The sequence below is a fragment of the Salmo trutta genome, chromosome 29 (assembly GCF_901001165.1).
Source record: "Salmo trutta chromosome 29, fSalTru1.1, whole genome shotgun sequence".
NCBI classification, from domain to species: domain Eukaryota; kingdom Metazoa; phylum Chordata; class Actinopteri; order Salmoniformes; family Salmonidae; genus Salmo; species Salmo trutta.
The window spans coordinates 15,342,949-15,367,445 of record NC_042985.1 but is presented as its reverse complement, the minus strand read 5'-3'; the positions used below and the strand labels follow the sequence as shown (position 1 = coordinate 15,367,445).

Sequence of the window (24,497 nt, the reverse complement as noted above, 5' to 3'; positions counted from 1 at the left end):
TCCCTTTGGACACCCACCTGATGTATCAGCATCCTCTGCTCCCGTTCCCTTTGGACACCCACCTGATGTATCAGCATCCTCTGCTCCCGTTCCCTTTGGACACCCACCTGATGTATCAGCATCCTCTGCTCCCGTTCCCTTTGGACACCCACCTGATGTATCAGCATCCTCTGCTCCCGTTCCCTTTGGACACCCACCTGATGTATCAGCATCCTCTGCTCCCGTTCCCTTTGGACACCCACCTGATGTATCAGCATCCTCTGCTCCCGTTCCCTTTGGACACCCACCTGATGTATCAGCATCCTCTGCGTCTTCATGGCCTGGTGGTTGTCTCCTCCTTTCCGACGGGACTTTGGTTCAGTGGTTTAGATGGTACCACGTGTTGCTTCCTTTCACCTGGACAGCAGTTAACGTTGTTCAAGCCACCTTGTAGGGACCCTCCCCCTTGGCTCATTCCATTCTTCCGGAACATTCGGACCTGGTCACCTTGGATCACCAGACGTGGAACCTCTGGTCCTGGTTCAGGTTTCTGCCTTCTTTCTGTGAGGTATTCAAACTTAGAGACTTATGGCCTCTGTTTTAAGATCACATCATACACCCTCTTATTTCCATCACTCATCACACAACAACTAACATTCCAGCTGAAGCTGGCGACCCCCTCTCCTTCTGGTTCCTAAGCATAAGACTTGGAAAGCAAAAAACAAAACATAACAGTATTGACAATGTGATATGTTATGCATAAATATATTCATGAAACCCAAAATCTGAGACCATGACAATTCCACTCTCTCTTCACCTGACTCTATGCCTCCAGGATACTTTTCTGCAGGACTAAAGGCCCTAAAAAGCTTCCTCATGCTTCCACCCAGTCTTCCCCTTTCGGCCCCAGGTTCTGAGAGGTGTTCCCAAATCATGTCGTTTTCACTTTGTTTCCCATCTCCTCCATTTCAACTGATAGGCATGTGCATATCCCTAATCAACATTATATCTTCTGTATCAACATTATATCTACTGTATATGCTTTTACATCAATGCCTTCAACATGTTGTTTAGAGTACAATTACCCTAACATCTATCCTCTTTCACATGATGCATTAACCAATAAAACAAGTAGCTCCCAAACCCTACCCATCTGTATGTCTACAGTGGAATCTAGTCAGTCAGTCAGTCAGTCAGTCTCTCTCTCTCTCTCTCTCTCTCTCTCTCTCTCTCTCTCTCTCTCTCTCTCTCTCTCTCTCTCTCTCTCTCTCTCTCTCTCTCTCTCTCTCTCTCTGCCATGGTATTGTTCAGCTGGACCTTACTTCTTGTGAGAATTATGCACCCATTGAAGAGAGACATGACGATCTTTACCACTGCAGGTGCTGTAAGAAGTATACCCCCAGCCTGGTGTATCTTGATGTACACTCAATCTCCAGAATTCAGCCCGTGTCCTTGGTTATTTCTGGCTTCTTATGAGCTGCTTTTCTCCTGAGGACATACACACTAACACATGGATTATTTCCTGACAACAGACTTTCTTCTTATGTCAAGATCACTACTTCCTAATATTTAAATAACAGCCCTATGTAAACATTCTGACTCAAACACCTCTCCTCCTGCCACAGATATATGTATACATAATGATAGCCAAATGATGGTCCCTACAGCAACTGCTGTAAGAATAACATGTAATCAATCAAGTGTCTTCCAGTTGGAAGAATATCCAACCTCTCAAAACTCTAAGTCATAAGTTTGTTAAACTTTTACCATAGTGTTAGAAAATGTCACCACTATCACTTTTACTCTTACCATACTCTAGGTATGTGTAATGTTCAGTTTACTTAGAATTGTCCCTATATTTTACACAGCCAGCTGTCCTTTCTCTTCTGTGAGTTATCTCCTCTAATAATATACATAGTCTCTAGAAATAACACCCCTCCACTACCATAACCTTCATTTATGAGCCCCTCACATCCCCAATGTAGTCACAGTTCTTCTAATCCATAACACATAATATACTACTACTAATTTCCTTCCACAGTTTGATACATACTAAAACATTCTCAAATCAATTTTAGTCAATTTATAACATCCCACCTAGTCAACAGCCAGTGGAATCGCGTGGCGCGAAATACAAATACCTCAAAAATGCTATAACTTCAATTTCTCAAACATATGACTATTTTACACCATTTTAAAGACAAGACTCTCGTTAATCTAACCACATTGTCCGATTTCAAAAAGGCTTTACAGCGAAAGCAAAACATTAGATTATGTCAGGAGAGTACCCTGCCAAAAATAATCACACAGCCATTTTCAAAGCAAACATATATGTCACAAAAACCAAAACCACAGCTAAATGCAGCACTAACCTTTGATGATCTTCATCAGATGACACTCCTAGGACATTATGTTATACAATGCATGCATGTTTTGTTCAATCAAGTTCATATTTATATCAAAAACCAGCTTTTTACATAAGCATGTGATGTTCAGAACTAGCATACCCACCGCAAACTTCCGGTGAATTTACTAAATTACTCACGATTAACGTTCACAAAATACATAACAATTATTTTAAGAATTCTAGATACAGAACTCCTTTATGCAATCGCGGTGTCAGATTTTAAAGTAGCTTTTCGGCGAAAGCACATTTTGCAATATTCTGAGTAGATAGCCCGGCCATCACGGCTAGCTAATTTGACACCCACCAAGTTTGGCCCTCACCAAACTCAGATTTACTCTAAGAAAAATTGGATTACCTTTGCTGTTCTTCGTCAGAATGCACTCCCAGGACTTCTACTTCAACAACAAATGTTGTTTTGGTTCCAAATAATCCATAGTTATATTCAAATAGCTCCGTTTTGTTCGTGCGTTCAGGTCAGTATCCGAAGGGTGACACGCGAGCGCATTTCGTGACAAAAAAAATTCTAAATATTCCATTACCGTACTTCGAAGCATGTCAAACGCTGTTTAAAATACATTTGTATGCTATTTTTCTCGTAAAATAGCGATAATATTCCAACCGGGCGACGTTGTATTCATTCAAAGAGAGAAAGAAAAATATGGAGAATTCACATGAATGCGCATCTCCAGTGTCACTGTTCTCAGCCTGACCACTCACAAAATCTCCTGCTGTTTTTCGCCCAGAGACTGGAGAGACGTCATTCCACTTTCTGGCGCCTTCTGAGAGCCAATGGAAGCCTTAGAAAATGTCACGTTACAGCAGAGATGCTGTATTTTTGATAGAGATGCCACAGAAGGAGAACAAATTGTCAGACAGGGCACTTCCTGTATGGAATCTTCTCAGGTTTTGGCCTGCCATATGAGTTCTGTTATACTCACAGACACCATTCAAACAGTTTTAGAAACTTTAGAGTGTTTTCTATCAAAATCTACTAATTATATGCATATTCTCGTTTCTGGGCAAGAGTAGTAACCAGTTTAAATCGGGTACGTTTTTTATCCGGCCGTGCAAATACTGCCCGCTAGCCCCAACAGGTTAAAACAAAAATAAATTGACCAGACAAGAAAATAGAAAAATAAATTATAATAAATGACCACTACTCATAATGTAACTAAACCTGGGGAAAACGTCCATCCGTTACGTTCTATGACCGCTATTCATAATGTAACTAAACCTGGGGAAAACGTCCATCCGTTACGTTCTATGCCCACTACTCATAATGTAACTAAACCTGGGGAAAACGTCCATCCGTTACGTTCTATGACCTCTACTCATAATGTAACTAAACCTGGGGAAAACGTCCATCCGTTACGTTCTATGACCACTACTCGTAATGTAACTAAACCTGGGGAAAACGTCCATCCGTTACGTTCTATGACCTCTACTCGTAATGTAACTAAACCTGGGGAAAACGTCCATCCGTTACGTTCTATGACCACTACTCGTAATGTAACTAAACCTGGGGAAAACGTCCATCCGTTACGTTCTATGACCACTACTCGTAATGTAACTAAACCTGGGGAAATCGTCCATCCGTTACGTTCTATGACCACTACTCGTAATGTAACTAAACCTGGGGAAAACGTCCATCCGTTACGTTCTATGCCCACTACTCATAATGTAACTAAACCTGGAGAAAACGTCCATCCGTTACGTTCTATGACCTCTACTCATAATGTAACTAAACCTGGGGAAAACGTCCATCCGTTACGTTCTATGACCTCTACTCATAATGTAACTAAACCTGGAGAAAACGTCCATCCGTTACGTTCTATGACCACTACTCATAATGTAACTAAACCTGGGGAAAACGTCCATCCGTTACGTTCTATGCCCACTACTCATAATGTAACTAAACCTGGGGAAAACGTCCATCCGTTACGTTCTATGACCTCTACTCATAATGTAACTAAACCTGGGGAAAACGTCCATCCGTTACGTTCTATGACCACTACTCGTAATGTAACTAAACCTGGGGAAAACGTCCATCCGTTACGTTCTATGACCTCTACTCGTAATGTAACTAAACCTGGGGAAAACGTCCATCCGTTACGTTCTATGACCACTACTCGTAATGTAACTAAACCTGGGGAAAACGTCCATCCGTTACGTTCTATGACCACTACTCGTAATGTAACTAAACCTGGGGAAATCGTCCATCCGTTACGTTCTATGACCACTACTCGTAATGTAACTAAACCTGGGGAAAACGTCCATCCGTTACGTTCTATGCCCACTACTCATAATGTAACTAAACCTGGAGAAAACGTCCATCCGTTACGTTCTATGACCTCTACTCATAATGTAACTAAACCTGGGGAAAACGTCCATCCGTTACGTTCTATGACCTCTACTCATAATGTAACTAAACCTGGAGAAAACGTCCATCCGTTACGTTCTATGACCACTACTCATAATGTAACTAAACCTGGGGAAAACGTCCATCCGTTACGTTCTATGCCCATGTTATGTTGGTCTCTTTCTTCTCCATCCTTGGGTGTTATCGCAAAACACAGACTATATACCTTTTATGCAATTAATTATATCAATACAATTTAACATTAAAATTCTAATGACATAATAAAACAAAATAAACAAAAACCTTTAATCTATCATTCTGTAAGTTCTGACAACCTCCCTGTCTCAGGATTGGTTTCCAGAGCTTCCCTAGGCCTAGTAAATTTAAACAGTTCTATATCCAAATCAGAACTAAAACGTTTTATAAATTGTCCAACCCAAATTCAGAATAACAGTCCTTAGTGCTTACTTTAACTCAAATTCGACCTCAATTCAACACACTTCATCCCTTTAAATAATTTACATTTATACTAAAACAACTTTTAGTACCAGTAATATCTATTCTCATTACAGCCCCCCTTTGTCCCTGTTTTTCTGTCATGAGTGGCCTGGTAATGAAAGGTCAGTAACCCGTTCCCCTTTAGTCTTCCTTCTCCCTGCACATATCATTCCAGCATGTCTATTTCAGATATAGTTCACAGGTCATCAGACACAGTTGTCCCTCACTCTTCAGCCGGTTAGGGAGGGTTTGAGCTTCACACACACTTGTTGTGGTAAAAATATCTCTCCCATGCATTAAAGCATTCTGACGTCACCTTCCATGATAACTCCCTTATTCTACTGGCGATCTCTCAGACGAGTTACAGATCATGTAATCAGCATAACCCCTCGCAGAAACCCACACTCCAATATCCCAATGTTGCACATTTTGCAATGAAACAAAAACACAAAATGAAATCATCTATACTTACATCATAATCCATTTGGAGTAACATTTTAGTCATTTAGCAGACGCTCTTATCCAGAGCGACTTACAGTGAGTGCATACATTATTTTATTATTATTTTTTCCCATTCTGGTCCCCCGTGGGAATTGAACCCACAACCCTGGCGTTGCAAACACCATGCTCTACCAACTGAGCCACACGATCCCAGGTTCTCTGTATCTTGCCCTCAGAAATTGAAAACATCAAATATGTTACATTTTGCTTTGCCTGTTCCTCCAACTAATTTACTAAGGTGGTGATCTCTCATATAAGTTTATTTTCCGTCTTTCGACGCTAATAACAAATCATCATATTTTATCACCACGGAAACTCTTGTTTCAATGCAAAATGATACCAAGTGGGACTATTTGTAAATCCCATCGGTGCTCTAATAAAAGTTAGGTAAAACGTGATCTAATATGTCTTCCATCACATATAAACTGTAATCTCTATGAACCACTCATTGATCGATCAGAGACTATACACCGCTAGGTGAAAGTTCCATTCTTACTAACCTCAAAACGATTGGTTGTTGCTCTTTTGAAAAAGGTGCAAACTCTTGTATAGCTGCATTTCCTGCTAATGCACTAGGTTCCAGTGTCACCTTACACTCATTCTTCCCATACCCGATAGTCCCACATCTAAAACAGGGAGCTTTCTTCTTACGCTTTGATATTCTCTATGGCTCTACTAACCCCTCGGACGTCTGCGAGGCGAGCAGAGCCAGATCTGGCCCCCATCGTAATGTATTTTCTGATGATGGAATGCTGACATCAAAATGCTGGTAAGTTGAGCTTCTTATTCTGGTTTTATGTGATTGTTTCAATTCATAATTGCCTCCCTGAATCCTTTAATTGATTTTATTAATCCTGTTTACCGGGTAATGTTGCCCTACATTATCCAGTTTGCTCTTTCATATTCAAGCCGAATTGGTAGAATGAACGTGCGTGTCACGCCCTGACCTGAGAGAGACGGTTTACCTGCTATAGTTGGGCGGCCACCCGTTTGCGAGATTGTCCAGAGAAACTGTCACCAGCCAAGAACGCCACTGTCCGAGATCCCTTCAGCTCCTGGCATGCTCGCCAAATATGTCGTGGAATATTGCCTCAGAAACATAACACTCTTACGAGAACTTGTGAATTCAATATAGACTTTAATACAGAGTAGCAAAGCCGAGCCCTTCCATGGAAGGACCCTATTACGCTTTCCTTGACCTTTCTCCATTATTGTCTCTCCATCTCAGTTCTTGCTTGTTAACGCCCACATCATAGGTTTTAATGGTAGCAGGGCCTGGTCATATATGTTCCATTCCTTATATGGCTATTCTGTCTCAGCTCTTCAATGTGGACAGCCTAAATGCTGCTAATAATGGAAACGTAACCATAGTCATGAGTTTTGCTCCCACATTGGTTAGATGGGCTATTTACAGATGGGCTGTGTACAGCTGCAGCGACCGGTAAACTGCGCTGACAGCTGACGCTTGAAGTTAGTGAGGGAGATATAAGTCTCCAACTTCAGTGATTTTTGCAATTCGCTCCAGTCATTGGCAGCAGAGAACTGGAAGGAAAGGCGGCCAAAAGAGGTGTTGGCATTGGGGATGACCTGTGAAATATACCTGCTGGAGCGTGTGCTACGGGTGGTTGTTGCTATGGTGACCAGTGAGCTGAGATAATGCGGAGCTTTACCTAACAAAGACTTATAGATGACCTGGAGCCAGTGGGTTTGACGACGAATATGTAGCGAGGACCAGCCAACGAGAGCATACAGGTCGCAGTGGTGGGTAGTATATGGGGCTTTGGTGACAAAACGGATGGCACTGTGATAGACTGCATCCAATTTGCTGAGTAGAGTGTTGGAGGCTATTTTGTAAATGACATCGCCAAAGTCAAGGATCGGTAGGAAGTCAGTTTTACGAGGGTATGTTTGGCAGCATGAGTGAAGGAGGCTTTGTTGTGAAATAGGAAGCCAATTCTAGATTTAACTTTGGATTGGAGATGCTTAATGTGAGTCTGGAAGGAGAGTTTACAGTCTAGCCAGACACCTAGGTATTTATAGTTGTCCACATATCAGAACCGTCCAAAGTAGTGATTCTATTCGGGCGGGTGGGTGCGGGCACTGATCAGTTGAAGAGCATGCGTTTCATTTTACTAATATTTAAGAGCATTTGGAGGCCACGGAAGGAGTGTTGTATGGTGTTGAAGCTCATTTGCAGGTTTGTTAACACAGTGTCCAAAGAAGGGCCTGATGTATATAGAATGGTGTCATCTGCGTAGAGGTGGATCAAAGAATCACCCGCAGCAAGAGCGACATCATTGATGTATACAGAGAAAAGAGTCAGCCTATGAATTGAACCCTGTGGCACCCCCATAGAGACTGCCAGAGGTCCGGACAACAGGCCATCCGATTTGACACACAGAACTCTATCTGAGGAGTAGTTAGTGAACCAGGCGAGGCAGTTGTTGAGCTGGCATGTGGACATGATGCTATGGTAATGGTTAGGGTTAAGGTTGAGGTTAGGGTTAGGTTTGAACTGGGATGTGGACCTGAAGGTAGGGTTAGGGTTGTTGTTGAGCCTAGCGTTAGGGTTGAACCAGGATGTGGACCTGAAGGTAGGGTTAGGGTTGTTGTTGAGCCTAGCGTTAGGGTTGAACCAGGATGTGGACCTGAAGGTAGGGTTAAGGTTGTTGTTGAGCCTAGGGTTAGAGTTGAACCAGGATGTGGACATGATGCTAGGGTTAGGGTTGTTGTTGAGCCTAGGGTTAGAGTTGAACCAGGATGTGGACATGACATTAGGGTTAGGGTTGTTGTTGAGCCTAGGGTTAGAGTTGAACCAGGATGTGGACATGACACTAGGGTTAGGGTTGTTGTTGAGCCTAGGGTTAGAGTTGAACCAGGATGTGGACATGACACTAGGGTTAGGGTTGTTGTTGAGCCTAGGGTTAGAGTTGAACCAGGATGTGGACATGACGCTAGGGTTAGGGTTGAGGGTTAGGGTTAAGGTTGAACCGGGAGGAAAACATGAAGCTAGAGTTGGGTTTGTGGTTGAGGCTAGGGTTAGGGTTAAAGTTGAAGCAGGATGTGGACATGACACTAGGGTTAGGGTTAAGGTTGAACCGGGAGGTAAACATGAAGCTAGAGTTAGGTTTGTGTTTGAGGCTGTTTCAGATTTCCAGAGGCTGCAATTTCAATTGCTACCACAGGGGGGCAGTAACACTTCACAGAAGAGTTCAATGTGTTGCCAACGCATTTTCAACAGACATCAGAGACAATGGTTCAAATTGTTTTACAATATTCAATGATTTGCAAATCCGTAATAAACAGGCACAAGAAAAGTTGATTTTGTGATATTATGAACCCACAATACTCATAAGCACGTAACATAATACAGTAAAATATATTTGGAAAGATGTTTCCCATATAGATGTAAACAACACATATTTTCCATGTTGTTATTTTTATCACTGTCACTGGTCACCTATGAACGTTTGAACATCTTGAAGAACGATCTGGCCTTAATGGCCATGTACTCTTATAATCTCAACCCGGCACAGCCAGAAGAGGACTGGCCACCCCCTCAGAGCCTGGTTCCTCTCTAGGTTTCTTCCTAGGTTCCTGCCTTTCTAGGGAGTTTCCCTAGACACTGTGCTTCTACATCTGCATTGCTTGCTGTTAGGTTTTACAGTTTTTCTCAATTGCAAAAACACAATTTCTGAAACCTTGCTCCATTTCCTGAAAACATTAAACACAAAACCTCATCTTCAAGCACTATTTACATAACCTCTGACTCCTCTCGCAAAATTGAACATTCGCCTCAAAACAGTTTTACCTGTGTTCAAAATCAAACACTGCTCTCAAATCATAAACAAAGTGATCAAAATGATATACACTCTCAAGCAGTCAGTAAACAATACACCGAAAAATAGAAAACACATTGTTCAAAACATACAATTCTCAGGGAGCAGTAAATTCTTAATCTAAACAAAATTCATATTTTTCCGTCATTGTCTTTTGATGAACGAAAACATGTTCAAAATTGATCAGAAATTACTACTCTGCTTTGCTCTTTGCAATTTAGTTTTTTGTTCTTCTCCTTGTACCCCTATTTTTACAGTACTGTATCCTGCATCTCACAAACTTGTCCTTTGTCTCTGTGATACTGTAATTCTTGTTCTTTGTTGATATGAACCTGCAACCAGTCAAAATCTACTGAGCAGTCAGTACTGTTAATACATGGAAAGCACAATGTTCAGGGCCATACAATTTGTCCATTGTACAGTATACAGCCTACAATGCACTGTACTACAGTATACAATACTAAAAGGGACAAAAATCAAAGGAGTAAACATGTGATCAATGTGCTTCTTCTTGTCTTTGGGCTGGGTCAGGCCAGAACACTTCGTCGACATCACAAGCAATATTGTCCCTCCTGAGGCAACGGGGGAAGAAGCCTCTTGTGTGCCGTATCCAGCCCTGACATGATTCCTCACCTATATCACCACAGGCTAAATCCATGGCTTGCAGCAGATTTACTCTGGTGTAGGGTTGTCTATCATACACTTTCCATCTCCAAGAGGAGAAAAACTCCTCTATCGGATTCAGGAAAGGCGAGTATGGAGGGAGGTACAAGTTCATAAACTGCCAATTGATGTTAAACCATTCCCGTACCTGAGCAGCTCGGTGGACCTGACATTGTCCCACACTATCACATAGGTGGGAATGGGATTCTCATTTATCTCTTGACCCTGCTGCTCTTGAACCTGCTGCTCAAATAAAATATATCTTAGATTGGCAATAAATCTTAGAAGGTGCTGGGTGATATATGGCCCGAGTGTAACATGGTGATGTAGAACACCATGGTTGCTGATAGCAGCACAGATTGTGACATTGCCACCTCGTTGACCAGGGACTTCAACAATGGCCCGCTGTCCAATCATGTTTCGGCCTCTCCTTCTCCTCTTTGTTAGATTGAAGCCTGCTTCATCGACAAAGATGAACTCATGGGGTCTGTCCAAGAATTCCAAGTCAAATATTGTCTGTGTAGAAATACAATATACTGTATGTAGGATTTTGTAAGTCGTACAGAGACAGTGCTATACTGTAGAGTACAATTAGGCCTACTGTATGCACTTCTGAGTCACATACATTGTATGTACTGAAGAGTAATGTCATTCACATAGTATGTGTTAGTACTGTAGACAATCTGGATTACAGTAAATGTTTCTGAATGTACACTTACTTGCACATACTGAGCTCGCAGTTCTTTCACCCTTGGTGAGTTGCGCTCAAAAGGTACTCTGAATACTTGTTTCATTCGCATCCTGTTACGATGGAGGACACGGTCAATTGTGGAAATGCTCACACTGTCGATTCCCTGGACGTGTGTGTTGTCTTGTATCACTCGTTCCTGGATTTCTCTGAGTCGTATTGCATTATCTTGAAGGACCATGCCAACTATAACGGCCTCTTGCTCCCAAGTGAATATAGCTGTCCTTCCACCTGCTCTCTGAACTGGCTTATATTGGTTGTGTCGCATCATTTGAAACAGGTTAAGTATATTTTGAGTGGTTGTGTTCAATCAGTGACATGTGTTCTCTATTTGTATTTGATTGTTGCCACTTGTGTTTACCAGTATGGATGACATGTGCATTAGAGTGCAGAATGTGTTTTGAGCATGAGAATGTGTTTAGAGTTTTGCTGAAAAGTCTAAGTGAGATCTGCAAATTGTGTTTTACCATGTGAAATGGTTTAAGGTATTGACAACAGACTGCATAATTAGCTAAATGAGTCCAGGCAACTGAGAACTTTGTTCAGCCAATGGGTTTTAGTGTTTTAACAATTGAGAAAAACTGTAAGCTGGGTTTCTGTATAGCACTTTGTGACATCTGCTGATTTAAAAAGGGCTTTATAAATACATTTGATTGATTGATTAATGACTGCACTCCTCTAGTCAGTTGAACTAAAGGACAACATTTCTTTCAAAGACTCAAGGTCCCAAGATCAATACAGGGAGAAGCCATAACTGTACATCAATGGAAACATGTTGTTGTACGAAACAGTCCAGTAATGTTGGGATTCTCAGTGTAACGCTAGAAACAAACAGTTCATGTGTAATCTGACTGGCTGTTTGTCAATATGAACCCTCAGGCCAGAGGAAACCCCAGTGAAAGCATTGATCCTATAGCTAGTAATAGAACCACTTAGCCTGCAGAATGCCTGGGATCATGCTGAAAGGGCCTGTCTGGGACTAAAAGGTTAGGTTGGTCAACACTGACATATTGTTACATCAATACACCAAGATTTCAGCTACAAGAATACATGTGTGTATGCCTTTTCCAGACCAACTCTCTCTCTCTCTCTGTCGCTCTCTCTCTCTGTCTCTCCCCTCCCTCAGTTTGAGATCAGACAGCTCCGGGCCCACCTGGCCCAGCAGGACTTGGACCTGGCTGCAGAGCAGGAGGCTGCTATGCAGATCCACCATGTGTGGAGCAAACAGAGGACAAGCTACCAGGTGGTGGAGGGCCAGGGCCCTGGGGAGTCTGACGATGAGGGACATGGAGTCCTCAGGGAGACCCCAGCAGGTACATTCGCCTATACTGTACCTATAAGCTACACTATATATACAAAAGTATGTGGACACCCCTTTTGGTCATGCAGTGTATGTCACATCCAGGGAAACTAGGGCCCAGAGTTTTCCCCAAATTCTGTCCCTAACTATAACGGTATATGTACTACTCCATACCATAATCCTCAGACCATGAGATAAAATAGATACTAGCTCTTTGATATTCTTCATGGGTATTGCTATATTCTGGACCATGTAATGATAATGAGTCTGGTGAATACTGCTGTTCCAAGAGGCAGACAAACCTGTAAATCCTAATGATGAATTACTTCACCACAGACCAACAAGAATGAACTTGACTCATTTTATTTTTATTATTACCCCTTTTTCTCCCCAATTTCGTGGTATCAAATTGGTTGTTACCGTCTTGTCTCATCGCTGCAACTCCTGTACAGACTTGGGAGAGGCGAAGGTCGAGAGCCGTGCGTCCTCCGATACACGAGCCAGCCAAGCTGCACTGCTTCTTGACACAATGCGCGCTTAACCTGGAAGCCAGCTGCACCAATGTGTCAGAGGAAACACTGTACACCTGGCTCGCTAGTGCGCGATAGGACAAGCACATCCCTGCCGGCCAAACCCTCCCCTAACCCGGACGACGCTGGGCCAATTGTGCGCCGCCCCATGGGTCTCCCGGTTGCGGCCGGCTGCGACAGAGCCTGGACTCAAACCAGGAGCTAGCACTGCCTTAGGCCACTGCGCCACTTGGGAGGCCTGTGACTCATTTTAATAAAGTTCTACATTGGTCTGTTTGGTTGAAAAGGCATCCTGACAGAACCAGGAGAGAGGTTTGTACATAAAGTATGTACATAATTATGTGGGACAAAAAGTCCCAACCAATGTAACATCAGGTGAATGGGGTGCCAGAGCAGTGTCAAACTGATCTAGAAGCAGTAGCCCTGAGCTAGTCTCCAGGCCCTAGCCTCTTAAAACACTGACGTTAACTCACAACACCCCTCTGACCGCAGGCAAGGCACGCACGCACACACACACACACACACACACAACACCCCTCTGACCGCAGGCAAGGCACGCACACACGCACACACACACACACACACCACACCTCTGACCGCAGGCAGTGCAGTATCAATAAGAGGGCAGAAAAGCTTTTAGGATGTGCTGAAACCTGGGGACAACAAGCATGTTCTTCTAACGGCACATCACACGCACGCACGCACACGCACGCAGGCACACATGCAGTCATGCACACACACTCACACACACACGCACCCACACACACACCCTACCTCAGCCAGGCTGTTTCAGGTACAGAGTGCTCTGTGCATTGGGCCTTGTTCTGAGGTCTGGGGAGAGAGTGCCACTGTGAACATCTGTTCCTCTTCACCTGGAAACCACAATAGGGCACCAGGAGACGCCACACCACCACCCCCAGGGGATTGTGGGAAATCTGGCTCTTAGGAACAAGCGTGTTTTTTTTCTCCAGAACATGGAAGGAGTATTGGGACAGGAGGAGCACTTAGGCTTCAGGCAGGCCTGCAAGGACAGACCGTGGACTGGGTTAGGACTCCTCACGTCTCTCTCTCCCCCCTCTCTCTCTCCGCCCTCTGGCCCGAGGGATGCCATCAAAGTGTCATTCATTCTAATTGAGGCACTCTACTGCGAAGTCTATTTCCTTGTTGAAAACTAAGCTTGTTTCAAAAGGAGGTAGAAAAGGTTAGAAACATTTTGTCTACTGGTCACGAGGGATTTGTGGTTTTGTCACTTCTCAAGAGAGCAGCTGTAGATTTTGAGGAACATAAAAATTGACCACAAAGAGTTATGGGTGAAAAGGACAGTAATTTCTTTCCGATCAACTTCTTGGAAGTTCACATAACTTCTCTATGTGTTGTACTGCTGAGGGAAAAGGACAAAGTACCAAAATCCAATGTGAATATCTCACTTAAAGGAGAAGTTTTATTTTTACAACCAAATCTCTCTTTTTGATGTAAATGGAATGTTATAGAAGGGTCCAGAAACCTTTTTTGTAATTTCACGTGTTTTTGATGAACTTACCCCAAACAGCAAATCCCTTCCTCATTCTTTTTGTGTAGTATGGGGACCCCAAAAATACCCAAATAAGTCATTTTAGAAATGGCAAAGCTCTCAGTATAATGATGCAGGGCTTTAGATGTTGTACACGTGAAATTGTGTCATTAGAAACTTTATCCACAACGTTACATTTCCTTTTGTTGCGTATTAGTGTTTTTTCGGGGCCCCCATACTACACAACGAGGATGAAGAAGTCATTTTCTGTTTGGGGTAAGTTTATCAAAAATGTGAAAAAAAGGTGTTTGGACCCTTGTTATAACATGCCATCAAAAATAGAGATTTGGTTGTAAAAAAGAAAACTTCTCCTTTAAGGTAGCAGAGCTGCGTGAATACGGCTCTGCTACAGTACCTACAGATCATCACAAAGTATTGCACATGCATATTGATTTAAACCAAACTAAATGACCTAATGATGTCAGCCCACTTCATAGATGGATGGTAGCCTTACTGTTAGAGAGAGAGAGAGTTGTCCATCCTTTCTTTCTCGCTTTCTTTCTTTCTCTCTTTTTTTTCTCTCTTTCTATTTATTTCTCTCTTTCTTTCATTCTTTCTCTCTGAGACGTCCTCATGTGTTATTAATCACTGAGTGATTGTCTTGGTCGTGTTTTAGTGAGTGCAATGCTTCCTCTCCAGGGGTGCCCCCCCCCCCCCTCCATCCATCCCTCCCTCCCCTGGATTAATATTTTACGCTGAAAAATAAATGAAATTACCCGTCAGAGTCTGCTGTGGTCCCGGGGGGTTGGCCCAGGCACTCAGGGTACTTTGGGCACCACTCAGCGGACAAACACTGAGCTCAGGCCCAATCAAGCGAACACTGAAGAGCAGATCAGGGCAGAACCATTCACCACTGAGGCCCTAGCTGTCTGGCTGAGGACACAAAGAGAACTCTATACCAAAGCCTGGTTGCTCTCACATTCACTACTGTACTTGAGCCTCACAACACTATCTTGGTGTGATTTGGAAACCAGGGTTAAGTCGGTAAAGCACCTGTAGACTTGGATAGATAGATAAGATGTCAGATGTCTCACCACCTAAAAGTGAAATGTACTGTTCCCACATCTAGGGATTGTTTTGCACTGTGTTTACAGTCTTTAACCTCATCATGCTTCATGCTTCTTTTATCTGTTATCCAGATCCTGTTGTCCATCATGACGACATGAACAACTATATCAGCCAGTACTACAGTGAACCAAGTAGTGGTGAGTGACTTAGTGGATCTTGGGTAAAGTGTATAGCTGGTAATGTATATGGGGCAACTCTGTATACCTACTGTATCTTCCCTTCCCAGTCTGATGTACTGGATGATGTGTCATTTCAGACGTGGAGGGTCCTCGTGTCATCACCATGGCAGCCATCGATGTCCACCTCCCTAAGACCCATTACCCCGCCCACAACAACCCTCTGCTGGGCGTGGAGCAAATGAGCAGCGCTGTGAGTGACACCTCCACCAGCGTATCACGGTCCAGCGGCAGTCTGACGGCCCGCCCCCATAGCCTGAGCAGCCACACCCTGCGCTCGTCTACTACGGACTGCAGCAGCAGCACCACGGCCAGGGACTACCACACCCAGGCTAGGAACTACAATTCCCATACCAAGGCCCGGGGGCCTTATCTGGACTACAAGTCCCAGAAGCAGACCCAGGACAGGGACTTTAACACCGAGCACTACAATACCCAGGGCCAGCGCTGCTTCCCCCTGCCCTACTGCAGCCCTCTGGGCCTGGGTCTGACCTCAGCCCAGCCTCCCCTTCCACAGGACCCCAGCGTGGTAGTCCAGGAGCTGCTCTCGTCCCTGTCTGAGGACTCCTGTCTGGCCCAGAAAGGCCTGGTGGACCCAGTTAACCTGAAGCTTCCCAGCCCTGCCGGCTCAGCCAAGGCCAGCCCAGAGCTGGAGCACAGAATCAACATCTACAACTGGAAGAATCGGGAGGAGAACCAGTACCAGAGCCGGGGCCAGAGACAGGGCCGAGCCGCAGCCACTGTGCTCCTACAGACTAAGCCTCTCATCCACCTGCAGGGCGGCGCTCCTGAGTCCTCTTTGGAGGAGAAGTATAGGCTACTGGGCCCTGCTGATGGTCCACTGGGCCGTCTGCCTGATACATAGGGTTGATTCACACTACTGAGCTGAGCCAAGCCGAACCGAGCTGCATTGTGCTGGCCTGGTTATGCATCCACAATAGTTGTTTGAACCGTGCTGGAAAGGACATGTGAAAAGAATATGTCAGAGCCAGCACTGTTCAGCTCGGTTCGGCACAACAGTGTGAAAAGGGCAATAGTTCATGTCTTGAGCATACAGCTCAAGACAGAACTGACTGACCTGGCTTCTCCAAATCCTCATGCTTCAAACAAAGTCAGAGCCTGGTCCAAGATCAAACCTGGCGTTACAAAGACCATCTGTTAGCAAGACAGCACAAACAGATCTGGGACTAGGCTACCGCTCTCATGTTAGTCTTGTTAGTCCAGACAGAGACAGACAGACAGACACAGCCCTCCTTGACCTCAATCTTGGGGTGACTTTGAATAATGCTCCATTTGCACAACAATGACCCAGTGAGGACAGAGGAGACACGTGTGGGCCTAGAAAGAAGCATCATCAGGAAATCCCACTTTAAATGGGGCCCCAAATGTGAAACAAAACAGTTTGAAATAAAACCAGCAATGGGCCATATTCAAGCCTTTACAGAACAAGCCTATTCAAGTGTTCCTATGTTAAACTACAAGACAGATTTGACATGGGATTTCTCTAAGTTGGGTGGGAGTGGGTGATGTTTCTGCTATCTTTTTATTTGTATTAGCTACTGTAACTGCAGTTCTCTCTGCTCTAACAACCAAGCTACAGGGTGCTTTCTCTGGACAAACTGTCTGTGCCAAATAAACAGACAATTCTTACTATACTATTGTCTTTCTATAACAGAGATAAAGAGGTTTGTATTGAAGTAGAGGAACATTTTCTAGCCAGATACAAGAACAGGCAATTGAAGAAATGATGGAGGAATTAAAAGTATGAGGATAGGTAGTGAATGGCCCTAAAGGATCCCAAGAGGTACAGTATAGGAAAAGTATGTGAATCTGATTATGAGCAGTGATAGGGGATTGATGTTTTAGATTGAAGTGCTGGTAGCATGAACCTTTCTTTAAACGATCTGCAGCCTGAACATGGCAAGCCAATCCTGTGCACTTTAATCTTTACAGATGTTTTGTAAACTTAATATGAGGGGAATTCATTGCCAAATTGCAGGTGGTGCCATTCAAATAATAAATAAACCTTTGTAACATTAACAATATTGTGGTCCCATTTTATTGCTTTCAGTTGTACATGAGCCATGCCATTTTAAATTCTAATATTTTGTACATTGGTAGCAGAGATTTTCGTATTCACTCTAATATTCATCAGTTGCATTTACCAAGGGATATCAAAATCAAATCAAACCAAATGTATTTATATAGCCCTTCGTACATCAGCTGAAATCTCAAAGTGCTGTACAGAAACCCAGCCTAAAACCCCAAACAGCAAGCAATGCATGTGAAAGAAGCACGGTGGCTGGGAAAAACTCCCTAGGAAAAACTCCTGAGAAAGGCCAAAAACCTAGGAAGAAACCTAGAGAGGAACCAGGCTATGAGGGGTGGCCAGTCCTCTTCTGGCTGTGCCGGGTGGATATTATAACAGAACATGGTCAAGATGTTAAAATGTTCGTAAATGACCAGCATGGTCAAATAATAATAATCATAGTAATTGTCGAGGGTGCAACAAGCACGTCCGGTGAACAGGTCAGGGTTCCGTAGCCGCAGGCAGAACAGTTGAAACTGGAGCAGCAGCATGGCCAGGTGGACTGGGGACAGCAAGGAGTCATCATGCCAGGTAGTCCTGAGGCATGGTCCTAGGGCTCAGGTCCTCCGAGAGAAAGAAAGAAAGAGAGAAAGAGAGAATTAGAGAGAGCATATTTACATTCACACAGGACACCGGATAAGACAAGAGAATACTCCAGATGTAACAGACTGACCCTAGCCCCCCGACACATAAACTACTGCAGCATAAATACTGGAGGCTGAGACAGGAGGGATCAGAAGACACTGTGGCCCCATCCGATGATACCCCCGGACAGGGCCAAACAGGCAGGATATAACCCCACCCACTTTGCCAAAGCACAGCCCCCACACCACTAGAGGGATATCTACAACCACCAACTTACCGTCCGAAGACAAGGCCGAGTATAGCCCACAAAGATCTCCGCCACGGCACAACCCAAGGGGGGGGCGCCAACCCAGACAGGAAGACCACGTCAGTGGCTCAACCTACTCAAGTGACGCACCCCTCCCATGGACGGCATGGAAGAACACCAGTAAGTCAGTGACTCAGCCCCTGTAAAAGGGTTAGAGGCAGAGAATCCCAGTGGGAAGAGGGGAACCGACAAGGCAGAGACAGCAAGGGCGGTTCGTTGCTCCAGCCTTTCCGTTCACCTTCACACTCCTGGGCCAGACTATACTTAATCATAGGACCTACTGAAGAGATAAGTCTTCAGTAAAGACTTAAAGGTTGAGACTGAGTCTGCGTCTCTCACATGGGTAGGCAGACCATTCCATAAAAATGGAGCTCTATAGGAGAAAGCCCTACCTCCAGCCGTTTGCTTAGAAATTCTAGGGACAATTAGGAGGCCTGCGTCTTGTGACCGTAGCGTACGTGTAGGTATGTACGGCAGGACCAAATCGGAAAGATAGGTAGGAGCAAGCCCATGTAATGCTTTGTAGGTTAGCAGTAAAACCTTGAAATCAGCCCTTGCCTTAACAGGAAGCCAGTGTAGGGAGGCTAGCACTGGAGTAATATGATCAAATTTTTTGGCTCTAGTCAGGATTCTAGCAGCCGTATTTAGCACTAACTGAAGTTTGTTTAGTGCTTTATCCGGGTAGCCGGAAAGTAGAGCATTGCAGTAGTCGAGCCTAGAAGTAACAAAAGCATGGATTAATTTTTCTGCGTCATTTTTGGACAGAAAGTTTCTGATTTTTGCAATGTTACGTAGATGGAAAGAAGCTGTCCTTGAAGCAGTCTTGATATGTTCTTCAAAAGAGAGATCAGGGTCCAGAGTAACGCCGAGGTCCTTCACAGTTTTATTTGAGACGACTGTACAACCATCCAGATTAATTGTCAGATTCAACAGAAGATCTCTTTGTTTCTTGGGACCTAGGACAAGCATCTCTGTTTTGTCCGAGTTTAAAAGTAGAAAATTTGCAGCCATCCACTTCCTTATGTCTGAAACACAGGCTTCTAGCGAGGGCAATTTTGGGGCTTCACCATGTTTCATTGAAATGTACAGCTGTGTGTCGTCCGCATAGCAGTGAAATTTAACATTATGTTTTCGAATGACATCCCCAAGAGGTAAAATATATAGTGAAAACAATAGTGGTCCTAGAACGGAACCTTGAGGAACACCGAAATTTACAATTGATTTGTCAGAGGACGAACCATTCACAGAGACAAACTGATATCTTTCCGACAGATAAGATCTAAACCAGGCCAGAACTTGTCCATGTAGACCAATTTGGGTTTCCAATCTCTCCAAAAGAATGTGGTGATCGATGGTATCAAAAGCGGCACTGAGATCTAGGAGCATGAGGACAGATGCAGAGCCTCGGTCTGACGTCATTAAAAGGTCATTTACCACCTTCACAAGTGCAGTTTCAGTGCTATGATGGGGTCTAAAACCAGACTGAAGCGTTTCGTATACATTGTTTGTCTTCAGGAAGGCAGTGAGTTGCTGCGCAACAACTTTTTCTAAAATTTTTGAGAGGAATGGAAGATTCGATATAGGCCGATAGTTTTTTATAATTTCTGGGTCAAGATTCGGCTTTTTCAAGAGAGGCTTTATTACTGCCACTTTTAGTGAGCTTGGTACACATCCGGTGGATAGAGAGCCGTTTATTATGTTCAACATAGGAGGGCCAAGCACAGGAAGCAGCTCTTTCAGTAGTTTAGTTGGAATAGGGTCCAGTATGCAGCTTGAGGGTTTGGAGGCCATGATTATTTTCATCATTATGTCAAGAGATATAGTACTAAAACACTTTAGTATCTCCCTTGATCCTAGGTCCTGGCAGAGTTGTGCAGACTCAGGACAATGGAGCCCTGGAGGAATACCCAGATTTAAAGAGGAGTCCGTAATTTGTTTTCTAATGATCATGATCTTTTCCTCAAAGAAGTTCATAAATTTATTACTGCTGAAGTGAAAGCCATCCTCCATTTGCGAATGCTGCATTTTAGTTAGCTTTGCGACAGTGTCAAAAAGAAATTTGGGATTGTTCTTATTTTCCTCAATTAAGTTGGAAAAATAGGATGATCGTGCAGCAGTGAGGGCTCTTCGATACTGCACGGTACTGTCTTTCCAAGCTAGTCGGAAGACTTCCAGTTTAGTGTGGCGCCATTTCCGTTCCAATTTTCTGGAAGCTTGCTTCAGAGCTCGTGTATTTTCTGTATACCAGGGAGCTAGTTTCTTATGACAGATGTTTTTAATTTTTAGGGGTGCAACTGCATCTAGGGTATTGCGCAAGGTTAAATTGAGTTCCTCGGTTAGGTGGTTAACTGATTCTTGTCCTCTGACGTCCTTGGGTAGGCAGAGAGAGTCTGGAAGGGCATCAAGGAATCTTTGGGTTGTCTGAGAATTTATAGCACGACTTTTAATCTTCCTTGGTTGGGGTCTGAGCAGATTATTTGTTGCAATTGTAAACGCAATAAAATGGTGGTCCGATAATCCAGGATTATGAGGAAAAACATTAAGATCCACAACATTTATTCCATGGGACAAAACTAGGTCCAGAGTATGACTGTGGCAGTGAGTAGGTCCAGAGACATGTTGGACAAAACCCACTGAGTCGATGATGGCTCCGAAAGCCTTTTGGAGTGGGTCTGTGGACTTTTCCATGTGAATGTTAAAGTCACCAAAAATTAGAATATTATCTGCTATGACTACAAGATCCGATAGGAATTCAGGGAACTCAGTAAGGAACACTGCATATGGCCCAGGAGGCCTGTAAATAGTAGCTATAAAAAGTGATTGAGTAGGCTGCATAGATTTCATGACTAGAAGCTCAAAAGACGAAAACGTCATTGTTTTTTTTTTTTTTTTTTTTAAATTTGCTATCGTAAATGTTAGCAACACCTCCGCCTTTGCCGGATGCACGGGGGGTATGGTCACTAGTGTAACCAGGGGGTGAGGCCTCATTTAACACAGTAAATTCATCAGGCTTAAGCCATGTTTCAGTCAGGCCAATCACATCAAGATTATGATCAGTGATTAGTTCATTGACTATAACTGCCTTGGAAGTGAGGGATCTAACATTAAGTAACCCAATTTTGAGATGTGAAGTATCACAATCTCTTTCAATAATGGCAGGAATGGAGGAGGTCTTTATACTAGTAAGATTACTGAAGCGAACACCGCCATTTTTAATTTTGCCCAACCTAGATCGAGGCACAGACACGGTCTCAATGGGGAAAGCTGAGCTGACTACGCTAACTGTGCTAGTGGCAGATTCCACTCAGATGATGTATATATGGATGCACTTTACAAAGCAATACATGAAATGACACAGTAGAATACATCCCAAACCAAAAAGTACTACGATGTATTCTCATTTGCATAATTCGAGATAGAATCCTCTACATTAATATGAATGAGTTTGTTTTACATGTGGACTCTTTATCAGATATGACTGAGCCTTCCCATTGGCTCCAGACTCTACATCACCCTACAACACTTTTGCATTAGCAACTGTCAACTTATTTGCATATCACTCTGAAATGAAATAAATGATTCATATCTATTAACATTGGAGAGACCTGTCACAACAAAAACTTAATTGGTTAACGAGGTTTGTCATTATAAATGTCTGGTAATGAGGATTAAACCCCCTAATTAACTTTCGATCAAATAATTAATTTAGGACATAAACTACCCATTTTGTTGCTTGTCAAGTGTTTACAAGTAAATGAGATGTTTAATTGTTAATTAATAACAATCAAGGCTTCAATCAAGCAGGCCTAAGTGTTTCAGAAGTATTCATCAAGACATGGGGATGGTAAAGTGGGGGTTGGGTCTAATGTTATTTGAGGACCTGGATCATGTGAAGAAAAGTCATTATGGGTTTCAATGAGAGCTGATGCAGCGTTTTATTTAGAGCTGAACGATTACACCACCCTCCTTTAGCAACAATGCTTTCCCTCTACTGATACTGTAGCTTTCCATTATCCACCGTGATATATAACACTGTATTATCCTGATACTGTAGCTTTCCATTATCCACCGTGATATATAACACTATTATCCTGATACTGTAGCTTTCCATTATCCACCGTGATATATAACACTATTATCCTGATACTGTAGCTTTCCATTATCCACCGTGATATATAACACTGTATTATCCTGATACTGTAGCTTTCCATTATCCACCGTGATATATAACACTGTATTATCCTGATACTGTAGCTTTCCATTATCCACCGTGATATATAATACTGTATTATCCTGATACTGTAGCTTTCCATTATCCACCGTGATATATAACACTATTATCCACCGTGATATATAACACTGTATTATCCTGATACTGTAGCTTTCCATTATCCACCGTGATATATAACACTGTATTATCCTGATACTGTAGCTTTCCATTATCCACCGTGATATATAACACTGTATTATCCTGATACTGTAGCTTTCCATTATCCACCGTGATATATAACACTGTATTATCCACCGTGATATATAACACTGTATTATCCTGATACTGTAGCTTTCCATTATCCACCATGATATATAACACTGTATTATCCACCGTGATATATAACACTGTATTATCCTGATACTGTAGCTTTCCATTATCCACCGTGATATATAACACTATTATCCTGATACTGTAGCTTTCCATTATCCACCGTGATATATAACACTGTATTATCCTGATACTGTAGCTTTCCATTATCCACCGTGATATATAACACTATTATCCTGAAACTGTAGCTTTCCATTATCCACCGTGATATATAACACTATTATCCTGATACTGTAGCTTTCCATTATCCACCGTGATATATAACACTGTATTATCCTGATACTGTAGCTTTCCATTATCCACCGTGATATATAACACTGTATTATCCTGATACTGTAGCTTTCCATTATCCACCATGATATATAACACTATTATCCTGATACTGTAGCTTTCCATTATCCACCGTGATATATAACACTATTATCCTGATACTGTAGCTTTCCATTATCCACCGTGATATATAACACTGTATTATCCTGATACTGTAGCTTTCCATTATCCACCGTGATATATAACACTATTATCCTGATACTGTAGCTTTCCATTATCCACCGTGATATATAACACTATTATCCTGATACTGTAGCTTTCCATTATCCACCGTGATATATAACACTATTATCCTGATACTGTAGCTTTCCATTATCCACCATGATATATAACACTGTATTATCCTGATACTGTAGCTTTCCATTATCCGTGATATATAACACTATTATCCTGATACTGTAGCTTTCCATTATCCACCGTGATATATAACACTATTATCCTGATACTGTAGCTTTCCATTATCCACCGTGATATATAACACTATTATCCTGATACTGTAGCTTTCCATTATCCACCGTGATATATAACACTATTATCCTGATACTGTAGCTTTCCATTATCCACCGTGATATATAACACTATTATCCACCGTGATATATAACACTGTATTATCCTGATACTGTAGCTTTCCAAAAAGGAAAACCCAAACATCCATTTGATCATATTTCAAATCCTCAACAAAAACAAATTGAACAAGTTGTGAGACATTGTAGCGTATCCACTAGCTTTATTATTCATTAAAAAGATATCACAATCAAAGATGTATTAGATCTAGACATTTTAAGCACCCATTTCAAAATGCACAAGAAGCATGAAATGCAGTTTAAGGCAGGATTTTCTTTTGGGTAGCTAAAACTGGCAGCTTATAAGGGGTTAATGTTTCGTCTTCAGATTTCGGAGTATTATAGGATCTTGGTTGGATCATGATGGCGATCACTTCTTCAATGC

General features: G+C 42.8%; 1 protein-coding gene across 2 annotated transcripts in view; it reads left to right on the top strand.

Moving 5' to 3' along the window:
* The window catches only part of LOC115166998 (transmembrane protein 266), a 117,173-nt gene extending 99,492 nt beyond the window's left edge, over positions 1-17,681 (top strand). For both annotated transcript variants that reach the window (XM_029720997.1, XM_029720998.1), the window contains exons 9-11: positions 12,121-12,307; positions 15,534-15,599; positions 15,719-17,681. In XM_029720997.1, coding sequence (XP_029576857.1) covers positions 12,121-12,307; positions 15,534-15,599; positions 15,719-16,503 — 1,038 coding nt within the window. In that variant the 3' untranslated portion in view covers positions 16,504-17,681. The remainder of the gene's footprint in view (positions 1-12,120; positions 12,308-15,533; positions 15,600-15,718) is intronic.
* Positions 17,682-24,497: the final 6,816 nt, after the last annotated feature.